The 18,336-nt window shown below is 71.9% G+C and overlaps 1 protein-coding gene across 4 annotated transcripts; it reads left to right on the top strand.

Moving 5' to 3' along the window:
- Positions 1 to 1,183: 1,183 nt before the first annotated feature.
- Positions 1,184 to 17,071, top strand: CDH24 (cadherin 24). Of its 4 annotated transcripts, XM_044985960.1 has the most exons (13): positions 1,184 to 1,323; positions 3,014 to 3,291; positions 4,624 to 4,918; positions 5,489 to 5,608; positions 7,266 to 7,433; positions 8,057 to 8,238; positions 11,087 to 11,340; positions 11,791 to 11,927; positions 12,751 to 12,872; positions 12,963 to 13,077; positions 14,198 to 14,452; positions 15,521 to 15,946; positions 16,040 to 17,071. In XM_044985960.1, exons 2-12 carry the CDS (start codon positions 3,088 to 3,090, stop codon positions 15,943 to 15,945), a joined length of 2,277 nt encoding a protein of 758 aa, XP_044841895.1. In that variant the 5' UTR covers positions 1,184 to 1,323; positions 3,014 to 3,087; the 3' UTR covers position 15,946; positions 16,040 to 17,071. The 4 variants fall into 4 exon arrangements, with proteins under 4 accessions (XP_044841895.1, XP_044841893.1, XP_044841894.1 ...); XM_044985958.1 differs by lacking the exons at positions 1,184 to 1,323; positions 3,014 to 3,291 and having other exon boundaries at positions 4,085 to 4,918; XM_044985959.1 differs by lacking the exons at positions 1,184 to 1,323; positions 3,014 to 3,291 and having other exon boundaries at positions 4,085 to 4,918; positions 16,414 to 17,070.
- Positions 17,072 to 18,336: the final 1,265 nt, after the last annotated feature.

The raw sequence follows: 18,336 nt of genomic DNA, 5'->3' as shown, positions 1-18,336 counted from the left end.
GCCAGCCCTGCCCCCACCCGCCTTCCCAGCCCCGCCACTGCCCGTGGCGGTGGCTGGGAGTTGGGGAATGTGATTGTTTGTTAATGAGCTGTTGGCTCTTTAACGGGGGAGGGGGGGACTCGGCGGGGGCCATTGAACTCCCTTGGCAGCCCCTCCCCCCGCGTTCCCCTTATCCCCAGCTGGGGGCTCCCTCCCCCATGAGTCACAACAGCGACAGTTTGTGGATGCGAATTAGAGACAATTTTCAATATTGATACAGTCCCGGAGCGGCCTCCAGCCCTGGAATATAAACAACCCGGGGCTGGCAGCGGCTGCGGGTCGGGAGTGAGGGGCACGGAGGGGGGGGGCAGGGGCTGCGGGTCGGGAGTGAGGGGCGGGGGGGGGGCAGGGGCTGCGGGTCGGGAGTGAGGGGCGGGGGGGGGGCAGGGGCTGCGGGTCGGGAGACAGGGGCACGGAGGGGGGGGCAGGGGCTGCGGTTCGGGAGTGAGGGGCACGGGGGGGGCAGGGGCTGCGGTTCGGGAGTGAGGGGCACGGGGGGGGCAGGGGCTGCGGGTCGGGAGTGAGGGGCACGGGGGGGCAGGGGCTGCGGGTCGGGAGTGAGGGCACGGGGGGGCAGGGGCTGCGGGTCGGGAGTGAGGGCGGGGGGGGGGGCTGGGGCTGCGGGTCGGGAGTGAGGGGCACGGGGGGGGCCGGGGGTGCGGGACGGGAGGGAGGGGCGGGGGGGGGGCAGGGGCTGCGGGTCGGAGTGAGGGGCGGGGGGGGGGCAGGGGCTGCGGGTCGGGAGTGAGGGGCACGGGGGGGGGCAGGGGCTGCGGGTCGGGAGTGAGGGGCACGGGGGGGCAGGGGCTGCGGGTCGGGAGTGAGGGGCGGGGGGGGGGCAGGGGCTGCGGGTCGGGAGTGAGGGGCACGGGGGGGGGCAGGGGCAGCGGGTCGGGAGTGAGGGGCACGGGGGGGGCAGGGGCTGCGGGTCGGGAGTGAGGGGCACGGAGGGGGGGGCAGGGGGCTGCGGGTCGGGAGTGAGGGGCACGGAGGGGGGGGCAGGGGGCTGCGGGTCGGGAGTGAGGGGCACGGAGGGGGGGGCAGGGGGCTGCGGGTCGGTAGTGAGGGGCAGGGGGGGGAAGGGAGACGCTGAGGGAGGTCGGGGGGCTCTTATCTCTCCCCCCCACCTGGAGGGGCGGGGGGGGCAGGGACGGAGCGAAGGAGGGTTGCGGAGGGAGGGGGGGGGCAGGACTCGGCTCCGTCTCCGCTTCCCTCGCTCCGTGTCCAGACAGCGGTTCCGGCTCCTGCTCTCGCCCCCCCCGCCCCAGGCTCCCGCAGGCCCAGGTAAGTCCCTCGGGGGGGGGACACGTCTGTGGGCGTCGGGGGTCGGGGAGGGGGGCCCGACCCCCCCGAATCTCCTTCCCCCACTTCCACATTCCCCTGGTGTCTCTTCAGCGCCGGGGGGAACCTGGGGGGCTCGGGGGGGCGGGAGAGCTCGGGGCTCCGTGGGGGGGATCGGGACGGGGGGGCTGAGAGCGGTTTGTGTTTCTCCTCCCTTGTCTCTTCCTCTCCCCCCCCCCGGGGGTATCTGGGATCGGGGGGGGAGACGGGGGGACCATCCCCCCCCCCTTTTGTCCGCCAGACGCGTCCGGAGCGATTAAATATTGACTGTGACAATCGCAATGACGGGAGGGGGGAGATGGGGGGAGGGGGGAGGCGGGGGGGAGATGGGGGGGGATCTTCCCGGTCTCTCTCCAGCTCCTTCAGCGGCTCCGACCCGCATTAGCCATTTCGGTCACGCAGCCCCGGCTGTGAATCTGCTTCCAGGGCCACGGTGCCCCTCACTCCCGACCCGCAGCCCCTGGCCTGCCGGTGCCCCTCACTCCTGACCCGCAGCCCCTGCCAGCCCAGCCCTGCCGGTGCCCCTCACTCCCGACCCGCAGCCCCTGCCAGCCCAGCCCTGCCGGTGCCCCTCACTCCTGACCCGCAGCCCCTGCCCCCCCCAGCCCTGCCGGTGCCCCTCACTCCTGACCCGCAGCCCCTGCCCCCCCCAGCCCTGCCGGTGCCCCTCACTCCTGACCCGCAGCCCCTGCCCCCCCCAGCCCTGCCGGTGCCCCTCACTCCCGACCCGCAGCCCCCAGCCCTGCCGGTGCCCCTCACTCCCGACCCGCAGCTCCTGCCAGCCCAGCCCTGCTGGTGCCCCTCACTCCCGACCCGCAGCCCCTGGCCTGCCGGTGCCCCTCACTCCCGACCCGCAGCCCCTGGCCTGCCGGTGCCCCTCACTCCTGACCCGCAGCCCCTGCCCCCCCCAGCCCTGCCGGTGCCCCTCACTCCCGACCTGCAGCCCCTGCCAGCCCAGCCCTGCCGGTGCCCCTCACTCCCGACCCGCAGCCCCCGCCAGCCCAGCCCTGCTGGTGCCCCTCACTCCCGACCCGCAGCCCCCAGCCCTGCCGGTGCCCCTCACTCCCGACCCGCAGCCCCCAGCCCTGCCGGTGCCCCTCACTCCTGACCCGCAGCCCCCAGCCCTGCCGGTGCCCCTCACTCCCGACCCGCAGCCCCCAGCCCTGCCGGTGCCCCTCACTCCCGACCCGCAGCCCCTGGCCTGCCGGTGCCCCTCACTCCTGACCTGCAGCCCCTGCCCCCCCCAGCCCTGCCGGTGCCCCTCACTCCCGACCCGCAGCCCCCAGCCCTGCTGGTGCCCCTCACTCCTGACCCGCAGCCCCTGCCCCCCCCAGCCCTGCCAGTGCCCCTCACTCCTGACCCGCAGCCCCTGCCCCCCCCAGCCCTGCCGGTGCCCCTCACTCCCGACCCGCAGCCCCCTGCTCTGTTGGATTCTCTGCTGAGACCGGGAAGCTCATCACACCGGGCGCTGGTGTCTCTGTGGTTCTCCCACGTCTCTGCTCCCCTTTTTCTCACCCCTTTGTCCCCCTCCCCGCCCCCCCCCGCTCAGGGTGAATTTCCTGACAACCGGGGGCTGGGAGGGGGAGGGGCTCCGGGGTGTCTGTCTCCGTAGCTGACCCCTGTCTCCCCCCAGGTCCCCCCCAATGGGGTAGCTGGACGGGGGCCCATGGGCAGTGCCCCTCGCAGGAGGCGGCGTGAGCGGGCACCATGCCCAGCGTCCTGGGGCTCCTGCTGGCCTGGCTGGGGGGCTGCGGCTGCGCCGGACGCCTGGGTCCCCCCTGGCCGGGCTCCCGGGGGACCCCACCCCAGGGCTGGGAACGCCCCCTGCTGAGATCCCCACGGAGCTGGGTCTGGAACCAATTCTTCGTCATCGAGGAGTATGCGGGCCCTGAGCCTGTCCTCATCGGCAGAGTGAGCACCCGGACACCTGGGTCCCATGCCTGGGGGCAGGGCCCGGACACCTGGGTCCCGTGGGTGGAGGAAGGGCCCAGACACCTGGGTCCCCTGGGTGGGGGGAGGGCCCGGACACCTGGGTCCCATGAGTGGAGGAAGGGCCTGGACACCTGGGTCCCGTGAGTGGAGGAAGGGCCTGGACACCTGGGTCCCGTGCCTGGGGGCAGAGCCCGGACACCTGGGTCCCATGGGTGGGGGAAGGGCCCGGACACCTGGGTCCCCTGGGTGGGGGGAGGGCCTGGACACCTGGGTCCAGTGAGTGGAGGAAGGGCCTGGACACCTGGGTCCCGTGCCTGGGGGCAGAGCCCGGACACCTGGGTCCCATGGGTGGGGGAAGGGCCCGGACACCTGGGTCCCATGGGTGGGGGAAGGGCCCGGACACCTGGGTATTCTGGAAGGGATGCGGCCCGGACACCTGGGTCCCGTGGGTGGGGGCAGGGCCTGGACACCTGGGTCCCATGGGTGGGGGAAGGGCCCGGACACCTGGGTATTCTGGAAGGGATGCGGCCCGGACACCTGGGTCCCGTGCCTGGGGGCAGAGCCCGGACACCTGGGTCCCCTGGGTGGGGGGAGGGCCTGGACACCTGGGTCCAGTGAGTGGAGGAAGGGCCTGGACACCTGGGTCCCGTGCCTGGGGGCAGAGCCCGGACACCTGGGTCCCATGGGTGGGGGAAGGGCCCGGACACCTGGGTCCCATGGGTGGGAGAAGGGCCCGGACACCTGGGTATTCTGGAAGGGATGCGGCCCGGACACCTGGGTCCCGTGGGTGGGGGCAGGGCCTGGACACCTGGGTCCCATGGGTGGGGGAAGGGCCCGGACACCTGGGTATTCTGGAAGGGATGCGGCCCGGACACCTGGGTCCCGTGCCTGGGGGCAGAGCCCGGACACCTGGGTCCCCTGGGTGGGGGGAGGGCCTGGACACCTGGGTCCAGTGAGTGGAGGAAGGGCCTGGACACCTGGGTCCCGTGCCTGGGGGCAGAGCCCGGACACCTGGGTCCCATGGGTGGGGGAAGGGCCCGGACACCTGGGTCCCGTGGGTGGGGGCAGGGCCTGGACACCTGGGTCCCATGGGTGGGGGAAGGGCCCGGACACCTGGGTCCCATGGGTGGGGGAAGGGCCCGGACACCTGGGTATTCTGGAAGGGATGCGGCCCGGGATCTTGTGATTAGAGCGGGTGTGGAGCTGGGAGCCAGGACTCCTAGGGTCTCTGCCTGGATCTGGGAAGGGAGCGGGTCCTGCAGAGGGCCGCAAGCCCGGACGCCTGGGTCCCACGCCCCCCTCTCCCCCCAGCTGCACTCGGACGTGGACCGGGGCGAGGGGCGGGTCAGGTACGTGCTGACGGGTGAGGGGGCCGGGACGGTGTTCGTGATCGACGAGCGGACGGGGAACGTGCACGTCACCAAGACGCTGGACCGGGAGGAGAAGGCCCAGTACACGCTGCTGGCCCAGGCTGTGGACCGGGCCTCGAACCGGCCCCTGGAGCCGCCCTCCGAGTTCATCATCAAAGTGCAGGACATCAACGACAACCCGCCCGTCTTCCCGCACGGCCCCTACCATGCCACTGTGCCCGAGATGAGCGACGTGGGTGAGTGCGCCCGCCTGTGCCACCCCCGGTGCCCCTCACTCCCGACCCGCAGCCCCCCGGTGCCCCTCACTCCCGACCCGCAGCCCCCCAGTGCCCCTCACTCCCGACCTGCAGCCCCTGCTAGCCCGGCCCTGCCCCCCCTCCTGCTGGTGCCCCTCACTCCCGACCCGCAGCCCCCCGGTGCCCCTCACTCCCGACCCGCAGCCCCTGCTAACCCGGCCCTGCCCCCCCTCCTGCTGGTGCCCCTCACTCCCGACCCGCAGCCCCCTGCTAGTCCAGCCCTGCCCCCTCGGCCCTGACGGTGCCCCTCACTCCTGACCCGCAGCCCCCTGCTAGCCCAGCCCTGCCCCCTTGGCCCTGACGGTGCCCCTCACTCCTGACCCGCAGCCCCCTGCTAGCCCAGCCCTGCCCCCTTGGCCCTGACGGTGCCCCTCACTCCTGACCCACAGCCCCCTGCTAGCCCAGCCCTGCCCCCTCGGCCCTGACGGTGCCCCTCACTCCTGACCCGCAGCCCCCCGGTGCCCCTCACTCCCGACCCGCAGCCCCCCCCCCACTCTGCTCTCCCCCCAGGCACGTCGGTGATCCAGGTGACGGCGCAGGACGCCGATGACCCGAGCTATGGGACCAGCGCCAGGCTGGTGTACGTGGTGCTGGAGGGGCTGCCCTTCTTCTCCGTCGACCCCCAGAGCGGTACGGCAGGCGCCGCCGGGGACGGGGGGTGGGATGCAGCTGGGCCATACAGGGGTGGAGGTGGGGGGGGTGAGGAAATGGGGGGGGATGATGTGGGGCCCCCCGTGTTCATCTCCCATCCCCCGTGTCTGTGCCATGGCTGGAGCTGGGGGCCCCCTGCCCCCTTCAACCCACCTGCCCCTGCTCATGGCTTCTGTGTGTGTGTGTGTGTGCGTGTGTGTGTGTGTGTGCGTGTGTGTGTGTGTGTGTGTGCGTGCGTGCGTGTGTGTGTGTGTGTGTGCGCCCTCCCTCAGCAGCATCCGCCCATCACCTCATCCACGCGTCCATCCACCCACCTGCCCCTGCTCATGGCTTCTGTGTCCTCTGTGTGTGTTGTACTCAAAGTGCCAGACAGGATCTTGTCAGGGGGATTAAGGCAAAACGCCACATTTATTAGTAATACAGGGATCAATGAATACTCTACAATATGCATATGGGAAATATCACACACACACACACACACACACACACACACACACACACACACACACACACACACACACACACACACACACCCACACCCCGTCTTGCTGTTGTTACCAACGAGCTGCTCCCCTGAACTGCACCGGGCAGGTGCGTTCGCTGGGGGAGGGCTGGAGCCGATCCGGATCAATGCTCCGCTGGTGACAAGACGAGACCCGGGGTCCTCCTGCCAGACCCCTCCCATTTCTAGCAGCAAATCTAGACCAGAGTCAAAATCTGGGTCCGTGTCCGTGGGTCCGTGTCCGTGGGTCCGTGTCCGTGGGTCCGTGTGCTGCGTTTCTCGGGGGGTGTCCCGGTGCTGCTCCCAGAGGGTGGTTTCTAAAGCAGGTGCTGGCTTCTAACCCCTGAGGCCGTCACTGTGTCTGCGGGTCTTTGCTGGGCCCACGGGCCAAGTTGTGTTGTCCTTGGCTCCGGCTCCCATTCCCTCGGCGCTGCTGTCGCTGTCTGGAGCTGGGGGTCTTCCACGCTTCCCTCAGTCACACCTCACTCAGTCAATGGGGCAATTGATTACAGAGCGGGGGGGGGGATCTTATTCTACTTCTAGCCCAAAGGCCCATGTTCCTTTGACGTTAACTGTCCTGTCCTTAGGGGCTGTAACATCTGATACAATCGAGAGGCCCAAGGCCAAGTCACATGAAATACAGAATAACATCCTGCAAGATGCAATGTCATAAAGATACTTAATACAAACTAACACAATGCAACGGCATAAAGCTTTCTAGAGCTCGTTAATACAGAGATTTCTCTACGTGTGTGTGTGTGTGTGTGTGTGTGTGTCCCCTCCCTCAGCAGCATCCGCCATTGCGTCATCCACCCGTCCGCCCGTCCATCCGTCCACCCATCTGCCCCTGCTCATGGCTTCTGTGCCCTGTGTGTGTGTGTCTGTGTGTGTATCTGTGTGTGTCCTCCCTCAGCAGCATCCGCCCGTCCATCCATCTGTTCGTCCATCCATCCATCCAGTGCGCCATCCGTCCATCCGTCCGTCCGTCCACCCGCCCATCCATGCACCCATCCGCATACACAACCCTCCATCCAAGGCCCCATCTGTTATGGTTATAATCCATCCACTGCCCCATCGCTAAGCGATCCGGCCGGCCGGCCCCTGGCTCTCTGACTCCCGCTCTCCCCATGGCAGGCGTGGTGCGCACTGCGACCCCCAACCTGGACCGGGAGGCGCAGGCCGAGCTGCTGGTGGTGATCCAGGCCAAGGACATGGGGGGCCATGCCGGGGGGCTGTCGGCGAGTGTCACTGTCACTGTCACCCTGAGCGACGTCAATGACAATCCGCCCAAATTCCCCCAGAGTAAGAGACCCCCGGGTCCCATCGGCTGCCCCTCCCCCCCACCCGACTCCCCCTCCTGCCCTGCTCATGTACCCAACCCCCTCGCCCAACACCCCCCTCCCTCACGTATCACCCCCAGATCTCACCCCCCCTGTAAGCCCCAGGGGCTGTGCCCCCAGCCCTCTCTACCCCCAAGCCCATTGCCCCAACCTGCCCCACTCCCAAACCACAACCCCTGTGCCCCGTGCCCCTCCCTTCGCTTTAACTCCTGCCCCATTGCACCCCCAACAACCCCTCCCTTCCCCCTCCCTCCCCCTCGCGGCTTCCCCTCTGTCTTTCACCTCCCTTCTGTTTACTGGGGGGGACGGGGTGTGCGGGGGCTCCCAGCGGGGGGCTCGCAATGGGGGGCCGTGGGTCACAAGGCAGTGCTGGCTGGGGGGCACGGGGTGTGCGGGGGCTCCCAGCGGGGGGGGCTCCCAGCGGGGGGCTCGCAATGGGGGGCTGTGGGTCACAAGGCAGTGCTGGCTGGGGGGCACGGGGTGTGCGGGGGCTCCCAGCGGGGGGCCGTGGGTCACAGCCGGGGGGCCGGGGCAGGGGCTGGCTCGGGGGCATCTCTCTCTGGCTGACCCCCGGCCTCCTGGCAGGTTCTTACCAATTCTCGGTGCTGGAGACGCAGCCGCCCGGCTCCCCCGTGGGGCGGCTCCGGGCCCACGACCCGGACGAGGGGGCCAACGCGCGGCTGAGCTACCGGCTGCTGGACGGGGACGGGCCCTTCGCCATCAGCACCGACCCGCTGGGCCGGGACGGCATCCTCACCATCAGCCAGGTGCGCCGCCCGGACGCCTGGGTCCCCGCCGCCCGGACCCCACAAGCTAGGGGCCGCCCAGCTCATCCATCCAGCCGTCCCCCCACCCCAAGGGCCAGCCGAGCTACCCAACCCCCTCCTGCCCGGACGCCGGGGTCCCACCCTGCCCTGCCTGGCTCCCTGACTTGGTTCCCCCTTCCCGGATGCCTGGGTCCCTTTGCTACTCAGCTGCCCAATGCCCCCTTTCCCAGGCTGGAGCCACCCCCTCCCGAGACCGGCTGCTAACCCCCCATCACCCCCCGGCTGCCAACCACCCCATAACCCCCCGGCTGCTAACCCCCCCATCTCCCCCCCGAGACCGGCTGCTAACCCCCCCATAACCCCCCCGGCTGCTAACCCCCCCATCTCCCCCCCGAGACCGGCTGCTAACCCCCCCATCACCCCCCGGCAGCTAACCCCCCCATAACCCCCCCGAGACCGGCTGCTAACCCCCCCATCACCCCCCGGCTGCTAACCCCCCCATAACCCCCCCGAGACCGGCTGCTAACCCCCCATTTCCCCCCCCCCGGCTGCTAACCCCCCTTCTTCCCCCAGAGACCGGCTGCTAACCCCCCATCACCCCCCGGCTGCTAACCCCCCCATAACCCCCCCGAGACCGGCTGCTAACCCCCCCATCTCCCCCCCGAGACCGGCTGCTAACCCCCCATCACCCCCCGGCTGCTAACCCCCCCATAACCCCCCCGAGACCGGCTGCTAACCCCCCATCACCCCCCGGCTGCTAACCCCCCCATCTCCCCCCCGAGACCGGCTGCTAACCCCCCCCATCACCCCCCGGCTGCTAACCCCCCCATCTCCCCCCCGAGACCGGCTGCTAACCCCCCCATCACCCCCCGGCTGCTAACCCCCCCTTCTTCCCCCAGAGACCGGCTGCTAACCCCCCCATTTCCCCCCAGCTGCTAACCCCCCCTTCTCCCCCCCGAGACCGGCTGCTAACCCCCCCATCACCCCCCGGCTGCTAACCCCCCCATCTCCCCCCCCGAGACCGGCTGCTAACCCCCCCATCACCCCCCGGCTGCTAACCCCCCCATCTCCCCCCCCGAGACCGGCTGCTAACCCCCCCATCTCCCCCCCCGAGACCGGCTGCTAACCCCCCATCACCCCCCGGCTGCTAACCCCCCCATCTCCCCCCCGAGACCGGCTGCTAACCCCCCCATCACCCCCGGGCTGCTAACCCCCCCTTCTCCCCCCCGAGACCGGCTGCTAACCCCCCATCACCCCCCGGCTGCTAACCCCCCCATCTCCCCCCCCCGAGACCGGCTGCTAACCCCCCATCACCCCCCGGCTGCTAACCCCCCCATCTCCCCTCCGAGACCGGCTGCTAACCCCCCCTCACCGCCCCGGCTGCTAACCCCCCCATCTCCCCCCCGAGACCGGCTGCTAACCCCCCCATCACCCCCGGCTGCTAACCCCCCCATTTCTCCCCCGAGACCGGCTGCTAACCCCCCCATCACCCCCCGGCTGCTAACCCCCCCATCACCCCCCCGAGACCGGCTGCTAACCCCCCCATCACCCCCCGGCTGCTAACCCCCCCATCTCCCCCCCGAGACCGGCTGCTAACCCCCCATCAGCCCCCGGCTGCTAACCCCCCCATCTCCCCCCCGAGACCGGCTGCTAACCCCCCCATCTCCCCCCCCGAGACCGGCTGCTAACCCCCCATCAGCCCCCGGCTGCTAACCCCCCCATCTCCCCCCCGAGACCGGCTGCTAACCCCCCATTACCCCCCCCTGGCTGCTAACCCCCCCATCTCTCCCCCGAGACCGGCTGCTAACCCCCCGTCACCCCTACCCAAACTGGCTGCTAACCCCCCCGTCCCCGCCCCGACCGGCAGCTAACCCCCCTGTCACCCCCCAGACCGGCAGCTAACCCCCCATTACCCCCCCGGCTGCTAACCCCCCGTCACCCCCCCCCGACCGGCAGCTAACCCCCCCGTCACCCCCCCCAGACTGGCAGCTAACCCCCCATTACCCCCCCGGCTGCTAACCCCCCGTCCCCGCCCCGCCCGGCTGCTAACCCCCCCGTCACCCCCCCAGACTGGCTGCTAACCCCCCATTACCCCCCCCGGCTGCTAACCCCCCGTCCCCCCCCCGGCAGCTAACCCCCCCATCACCCCCACGAGACCAGCTGCTAACCCCCCATCACCCCCCGGCTGCTAACCCCCCCATCACCCCCCCGGCTGCTAACCCCCCGTCTCCCCCCCGGCTGCTAACCCCCCCGTCTCCCCCCGGCTGCTAACCCCCCGTCTCCCCCCCGGCTGCTAACCCCCCCATCACCCCCCGGCTGCTAACCCCCCGTCTCCCCCCCGGCTGCTAACCCCCCGTCTCCCCCCTGGCTGCTAACCCCCCCTTCTCCCCCCGGCTGCTAACCCCCCGTCTCCCCCCTGGCTGCTAACCCCCCCATCACCCCCCTGGCTGCTAACCCCCCGTCTCCTCCCCGGCTGCTAACCCCCCCTTCACCCCCCGGCTGCTAACCCCCCGTCTCCCCCCTGGCTGCTAACCCCCCGTCTCCCCCCCGGCTGCTAACCCCCCCATCACCCCCCGGCTGCTAACCCCCCGTCTCCCCCCCGTCTGCTAACCCCCCCATCACCCCTCCAGAGTGTCTGCTAACCCCCTGTCTCCCCCCCGGCTGCTTACCCCCCGTCTCCCCCCTGGCTGCTAACCCCCCGTCTCCCCCCCGGGCTGCTACCCCCCTGACTCCCCCCCGGCTGCTAACCCCCCCTCTCCCCCCCGGCTGCTAACCCCCCGTCTCCCCTCCAGACTGGCTGCTAACCCCCCGTCTCCCCCCCGGCTGCTAACCCCCCGTCTCCCCCCAGCCGCTGGACTTCGAGCGGTGCCAGGCCTACGCCCTGCGGGTGGAGGCAGCCAACACGCAGGTCGACCCGCTGTACATCCGCCAGGGGCCCTTCAAGGACGTGGCCACCGTGCACGTGGCTGTGGAGGATGCGGCCGAGCCCCCGGCCTTCGCCCGGCCCAGCTACCAGCTGGGTGTCCCCGAGAACAGCCCCCCCGGCACTGTGCTGGGGAAGATCACAGCCTCCGACCTGGACACACCCAGCAGCGCCATCCGGTACTGGCCACATCCTGCAGGGGGTGCTGGGGAGCGAGGGGGGCGCTGGCCGTGGGGGAGCTCCCAGCAGGGGGCGCCGTGGGGCATGGGGGGAGCTCCCAGCAGGGGGTGCTGGGGAGCGAGGGGGGCGCAGGCCGTGGGGGAGCTCCCAGCAGGGGGCGCTGTGGGGCATGGGGGGAGCTCCCAGCAGGGGGTGCTGGGGAGCGAGGGGGACGCAGGATGTGGGGGAGCTCCCAGCAGGGGGCGCCGGGGGGCATGGGGGGAGCTCCCAGCAGGGGGCGCCGTGGGGCATGGGGGGAGCTCCCAGCAGGGGGTGCTGGGGAGCGGGGAGGCGCTGGCCGTGGGGCATGGGGGGAGCTCCCAGCAGGAGGCGCCGTGGGGCATGGGGGGAGCTCCCAGCAGGGGGCACATGAGACCCCCCCGACCCCCCATCTCTCGCTGCCCCCCCAGATACTCCATCCTGCCCCACTCGGACCCCGGGCGGTATTTCAGCATCAGCCCCCAGGACGGGACCCTCCGCACGGCCCTGCCCCTCGACAGGGAGACGCTGGCCTGGCACAACCTGACCGTGGTGGCCACCGAACTAGGTAAGGGGGGGCCCAGCGGGGGCTGGCTGCCCTGGGGATTGGCAGGGGAGGGCGGGGGGTGCTGGGGGGCAGGGGGCCCTGACAGCTCTGCTTTGCCTTAGTATGTATTCACTGGCCTTTTCTCCCCTCCCTGGGTCTGCGTGTCGTTGGTGTGTTCTTTGCGTGTCGGTGGCGTGTGGGCATCTGCGGGTGCCTGCTCTCCCCTGGTGGTGTGTGTGCTGCGTGTGCGTCGTGTATGGGACGTGGCCGGCCTGTGGGCTGCATGTTGGTTGCGTGTGGGTGTGGTTTGCGTGTTGGCTGGGTGGCGGCTGGCCCCGGACACACGTGGGCTTCGCGTGTTGGCGGCATATTGCTGGTGCTGTGGGGCTGGTTGTGCATTGTTCCCTATTGGCCGTGGGTGGACTGACACGTGCTTTGCATGTTCTGTGTTGGCTGCATGTGTGCTGGTGTTGCTGTGTATCATTGCGTGCTACCTGGCGTGTTTCTGCACATGGCTGGCGCGTTTCCATGTGTGGCTGCTGTGTTTCTGCATGTGGCTGACGTGTTGCTGGCATATGCTTGTGCGTGACTGGCATGTGCTTGTGCATGGCGGGCGCGTTTGTCTGTGTGGCTGGCGTGTGGTTGTGCATGGCGGGTGTTTCCGCATGTGGTTGTGCATGGCTGGCATTTCTGCATGTGGCTGGTGTGTTTCCACGTGTGGCTGGCGCGTGGTTGTGTGCGGCTGGCATGTTTCCACATGTGGCTGGCGTGTGGTTGTGCATGGCTGGCGTGTTTCCACGCGTGGCCGTGCTGGCCACCTGCCCCTCCCCGTCTCTGGCTGCAGACAGCCCGGCGCAGGCTGCGCCCGTCCCCGTGGTGGTCCACGCCCTGGACGTGAACGACAACGTGCCCACGCTGGCGCCAGGGACCGAGCCCTTCGTCTGCCACGGCACCCGGCCCGGCCAGGTGAGCACCCGGACGCCTGGGTCCCTCCCTGCCGGGGGGGTGGGGGCTGGGAGCCAGGACACCTGGGTTCACGGTCTCCTCCCCCCACAGCTGATCCAGACCATCTGGGCCCTGGACCGGGACGAGGAGGCGACCGGGAGTCGGGTGACGATTCGCTCCCCCCCGGGGCTGGGACCCTCTGACATCGCTGTGCAGGACAACGAGGGGGAGTGCCCCCCGCCCCCCCTCCCCGGCCCCCCGTGCTGCCCCCCTCCGCCGCCCCCCACGCTGTCCCCCTCCCCCCGTGCTGCCCCCCTCCGCCGCCCCCCACGCTGCCCCCCTCCTCCCATGCTGCCCCCCTCCGCCGCCCCCCACGTCCCCACCGCTCCCCCGGCCCCCCGTGCTGCCCCCCTCCGCCGCCCCCCACGTCCCCACCGCTCCCCCGGCCCCCCGTGCTGCCCCCCTCCGCCGCCCCCCACGTCCCCACCGCTCCCCCGGCCCCCCGTGCTGCCCCCCTCCGCCGCCCCCCACGCTGCCCCCCTCCTCCCGTGCTGCCCCCCTCCGCCGCCCCCCACGTCCCCACCGCTCCCCCGGCCCCCCGTGCTGCCCCCCTCCGCCGCCCCCCACGTCCCCACCCCTCCGCCGCCCCCCACGCTGCCCCCCTCCGCTGCCCCCCACGTCCCCACCGCTCCCCCGGTCCCCCACGCTGCCCCCCTCCGCCGCCCCCCACGTCCCCACCCCTCCCCCGGCCCCCCACGCTGTCCCCCTCCGCCGCCCCCCTCGTCCCCACCCCTCCCCCGGCCCCCCATGCTGCCCCCTCCCCCATGCTGCCCCTCCGCTGCCCCCCACGTCCCCACCCCTCCCCCGCCCCCCCGTGCTGCCCCCTCCCCCTTGGTGCCCCTCCGCTGCCCCCCACGTCACCACCCCTCCCCCGGCCCCCCACGCTGCCCCCTCCCCCGTGCTCCCCCCTCCGCCGCCCCCCATGTCCCCACCCCTCCCCCCATGCTGCCCCCCTCCGCCGCCCCCCACTCTGCCCCCCCCATGGTGCCCCCCTCCACCGCCCCCCACGTCCCCCCCCCTCCCCCCGTTCTGCCCCCCTGCCTCGGTGCTCCCCCCTCCGCCGCCCCCCACGTCCCCACCCCTCCCCTGGCCCCCCGTGCTGCCCCCCTCCGCCGCCCCCCACGTCCCCACCGCTCCCCTGGCCCCACCTCAGTCCTGCGCTCCTCCCCTCCCCCAGCCCCTACGCTGCCCCCTCCCCCCGTGTCCCCCACCCCTCCCCTGGCCCCCCCACTTCTCCACTCCTCCCCCAACCCCCTCACTTACTCTCTGTGTCTCTCCCCCCACAGACGGCTCAGCCGCTCTCCTGCTCCGGACACCACGGCTGCCCCCCCCGGGTGGCCCCCCCCTGCTGGTGCCCCTGGAGCTGGTGGATGGGGGACGCCCCCCCCTGACTGGCACCCCCACCCTGACACTGAGCGTCTGCCAGTGCCGGCCCGACGGTGCCCTGCGCTCCTGCCAGCCCCCCCCCGCCACTGGCGCCCCCCCGGGGCTCAGCACCGCCGCCCTGCTGGCCATCCTGGGCTGCGGCGCCAGCCTGCTCGGTGAGGGGGGCACAGGGGGGGCAGGAAAGGGGAGGGGAAGGGCAGGAGGGGCCCGGCACTGACCCCCCCTCTCCCCCCAGCGCTGGCGGGGCTCCTGGCCAGGGGGCGCCCCAAGGGGGGGTGGGACGGGGGAGGGCTCGGGGGGTCAGGTGGGGGGTAGGAGGGGCTCGGGGGCCCGGCACTGACCCCCCCTCTCCCCCCAGCGCTGGCGGGGCTCCTGGCCAGGGGGCGCCCCAAGGGGGGGTGGGACGGGGGAGGGCTCGGGGGGTCAGGTGGGGGGTAGGAGGGGCTCGGGGGGCCCGGCACTGACCCCCCCTCTCCCCCCAGCGCTGGCGGGGCTCCTGGCCAGGGGGCGCCCCAAGGGGGGGTGGGACGGGGAAGGGCTCGGGGGCTCAGGTGGGGAGTAGGAGGGGCTCGGGGGGCCCGGCACTGACCCCCCCTCTCCCCCCAGCGCTGGCGGGGCTCCTGGCCAGGGGGCGCCCCAAGGGGGGGTGGGACGGGGGAGGGCTCGGGGGGGTCAGGTGGGGGGTAGGAGGGGCTCGGGGGGCCGGCACTGACCCCCCCTCTCCCCTCAGCGCTGGCGGGGCTCCTGGCCCGGGGGCGCCCCAAGGGGGGGAGGGACGGGGCAGGGCGCGGGGGCTCAGGTGGGGGGTAGGAGGGGCTCGGGGGGGCCGGCACTGACCCCCCCTCTCCCCTCAGCGCTGGCGGGGCTCCTGGCCAGGGGGCGCCCCAAGGAGGGGAGGGACGGGGGAGGGCTCGGGGGCTCAGGTGGGGGGTAGGAGGGGCTCGGGGGGCCAGCACTGACCCCCCCCTCTCCCCCCAGCGCTGGCGGGGCTCCTGGCCAGGGGGCGCCCCAAGGGGGGGAGGGACGGGGGAGGGCTCGGGGGGTCAGGTGGGGGGTAGGAGGGGCTCGGGGGGCCAGCACTGACCCCCCCCTCCCCCCAGCGCTGGCGGGGCTCCTGGCCAGGGGGCGCCCCAAGGGGGGGAGGGACGGGGGAGGGCTCGGGGGGTCAGGTGGGGGGTAGGAGGGGCTCGGGGGTCCGGCACTGACCCCCCCTCTCCCCCCAGCGCTGGCGGGGCTCCTGGCCAGGGGGCGCCCCAAGGGGGGGGCGCGGATGGCGCCGGCGGAGCAGGACGAGGTGCGTGAGAACATCATCAGCTACGACGACGAGGGGGGGGGCGAGGCCGACACCCAGGCCTTCGACATGGCCGCCCTGCAGCGGCCGCCCCCCCCCGCACTCCCCCCTGGCCCCCCCCACCTGGCCGCCTGCCTGGCCGCCCGCCTGGGCCGGGCTGACGCCGACCCCCGGGCCCCCCCCTACGACTCGCTGCAGGTCTACGGCTATGAGGGGGGGGGGACGCCCTGCGGCAGCCTCAGCCCCCTGGGCTCCTCCTGGGGGGGCAGCGAGGGGGAGGGGGGCGACCCTGGTGAGTGGGGGCCCCTCTTTCACACCCTGGCCGAGCTCTACGGGGGCCAAGCGGGGCCCGCCTGAGGCCACGCCCAGCTCCCGCCATGCCCTGGGACCACGCCCAGCTCCCAGCCACTCCTGAGAGGCCACGCCCCTCCCTGTAGGTCATGCCAGCGAGGCCACGCCCACCTCCCGCCATGCCATGGGACCACGCCCAGCTCCCAGCCACTCCTGAGAGGCCACGCCCCTCCCTGTAGGTCATGCCAGCGAGGCCACGCCCACCTCCCGCCATGCCATGGGACCACGCCCAGCTCCCAGCCACTCCTGAGAGGCCACGCCCCTCCCTGTAGGTCATGCCAGCGAGGCCACGCCCACCTCCCGCCATGCCACGGGACCACGCCCAGCTCCCAGCCACTCCTGAGAGGCCACGCCCCCTCCCTGTAGGTCATGCCAGCGAGGCCACGCCCACCTCCCGCCATGCCATGGGACCACGCCCACCTCCCAGCCACTCCTGAGAGGCCACGCCCCCTCCCTGTTGGTCATGCCAGCGAGGCCACGCCCACCTCCCAGCCACTCCTGAGAGGCCACGCCCCCTCCCTGTAGGTCTTGCCAGCGAGGCCACGCCCACCTCCCGCCATGCCACTGGGCCACGCCCACCTCCCAGCCACACCTGAAAGGCCACACTCAACCGGTCAGGCCAGTTAGGCCACGCCCACCTGGGCCATGTCCACAAGGCCACGCCCATTTCCCAACCACACCTGTGATCCCCCCCCAGGTCATGCCAGCGAGGCCACGCCCACTTCCTGGCCACACCAGTGAGGACACGCCCACCGCCAGGCCACGCCTTGGCCGCACCTGCAGGCCCTTGCACTCTCCTAGCCACGCCCCCCAAGCAGGCCACTCCCACTTCCCCCCACACCCCCCCCATGGCCCCTGCACCCCTGCCTCCCCCTCAGTGCTTCGCCCCCTCCCCCGCTCACTGGTGATCAGCCCCCCCACTCCATCCTTGCCCTGTGACCGCCTGCCCCCCCCCCCCGATGAATGCTGTATCCAGCCCCCCTCCGGCTGAGCCCCTCCCACCCCCCAGCCGGGGAGCCCCAGGAAATCCCAGGGGCTTGTGGGGGCCTCCCCGAGCCACTGGCCCCCGCTGCTCCCCCCGACCCCCCCCCGTGGATTCTGCATTGGGACGGTTCACGCCAGGGGATACTGGGGGGGGGAGGTGCCATTGCGGGGGGGGGGGGGAATGTACTATTGTCTTCGAGGGGGGGGGGGCGTCCATGTTATAATTTCGTAATAAACACTTTATTCTGTAAAATACAAACCTCTGCCTCATTGTGGGGCCTGGACGCTCGGGTCCCTCCCGGCTCTGGGCGGGGAGTGGGGTCTGGTGGTTAGAGCAGGGGGAGGGGAGCCAGGACTCCTGGGTTCCCGGCTGGCTCTGAATGGGGAGTGGGGTCTGGTGGTTAGAGCAGGGGGGAGGGGAGCCAGGACTCCTGGGTTCCCAGCTGGCTCTGGGCAGGGAGTGGGGTCTGGTGGTTAGAGCAGGGGGGAGGGGAGCCAGGACTCCTGGGTTCCCGGCTGGCTCTGGGAGAGGAGTGGGGTCTGGTGGTTAGAGCAGGGGGAGGGGAGCCAGGACTCCTGGGTTCCCGGCTGGCTCTGAATGGGGAGTGGGGTCTGGTGGTTAGAGCAGGGGGAGGGGAGCCAGGACTCCTGGGTTCCCGGCTGGCTCTGAATGGGGAGTGGGGTCTGGTGGTTAGAGCAGGGGGAGGGGAGCCAGGACTCCTGGGTTCCCAGCTGGCTCTGGGAGAGGAGTGGGGTCTAGTGGTTAGAGCAGGGGGAGGGGAGCCAGGACTCCTGGGTTCCCAGCTGGCTCTGGGCAGGGAGTGGGGTCTGGTGGTTAGAGCAGGGGGAGGGGAGCCAGGACTCCTGGGTTCCCAGCTGGCTCTGGGCAGGGAGTGGGGTCTGGTGGTTAGAGCACGGGGGAGGGGAGCCAGGACTCCTGGGTTCCCAGCTGGCTCTGGGCAGGGAGTGGGGTCTGGTGGTTAGAGCAGGGGGAGGGGAGCCAGGACTCCTGGGTTCCCAGCTGGCTCTGGACGGGGAGTGGGGTCTGGTGGTTAGAGCAGGGGGGAGGGGAGCCAGGACTCCTGGGTTCCCGGCTGGCTCTGGACGGGGAGTGGGGTCTGGTGGTTAGAGCAGAGGGGAGGGGAGCCAGGACTCCTGGGTTCCCGGCTGGCTCTGGACGGGGAGTGGGGTCTGGTGGTTAGAGCAGGGGGGTGGGGAGCCAGGACTCCTGGGTTCCCGGCTGGCTCTGGGAGAGGAGTGGGGTCTGGTGGTTAGAGCAGGGGGGAGGGGAGCCAGGACTCCTGGGTTCCCGGCTGGCTCTGGACGGGGAGTGGGGTCTGGTGGTTAGAGCAGCGGGGAGGGGAGCCAGGACTCCTGGGTTCCCGGCTGGCTCTGGACGGGGAGTGGGGTCTG

Source organism: Mauremys mutica, chromosome 13, assembly GCF_020497125.1.
Source record: "Mauremys mutica isolate MM-2020 ecotype Southern chromosome 13, ASM2049712v1, whole genome shotgun sequence".
NCBI classification, from domain to species: Eukaryota; Metazoa; Chordata; order Testudines; family Geoemydidae; genus Mauremys; species Mauremys mutica.
The sequence above is the reverse complement of the archived record's forward strand: the minus strand, read 5'-3'. Positions and strand labels throughout refer to the sequence as shown.

Coding starts and splice junctions, on each gene's coding strand:
- CDH24 (XM_044985958.1), top strand. CDS start 4,333: ATGGGTGGGGGAAGGGCCCGGACACCTGGGTCCCGTGGGTGGGGGCAG. Junction 8,239..11,086: donor GCATCCTCACCATCAGCCAG/GTGCGCCGCCCG, acceptor GTCTCCCCCCAG/CCGCTGGACTTCGAGCGGTG. Junction 11,341..11,790: donor ACACCCAGCAGCGCCATCCG/GTACTGGCCACA, acceptor CTGCCCCCCCAG/ATACTCCATCCTGCCCCACT.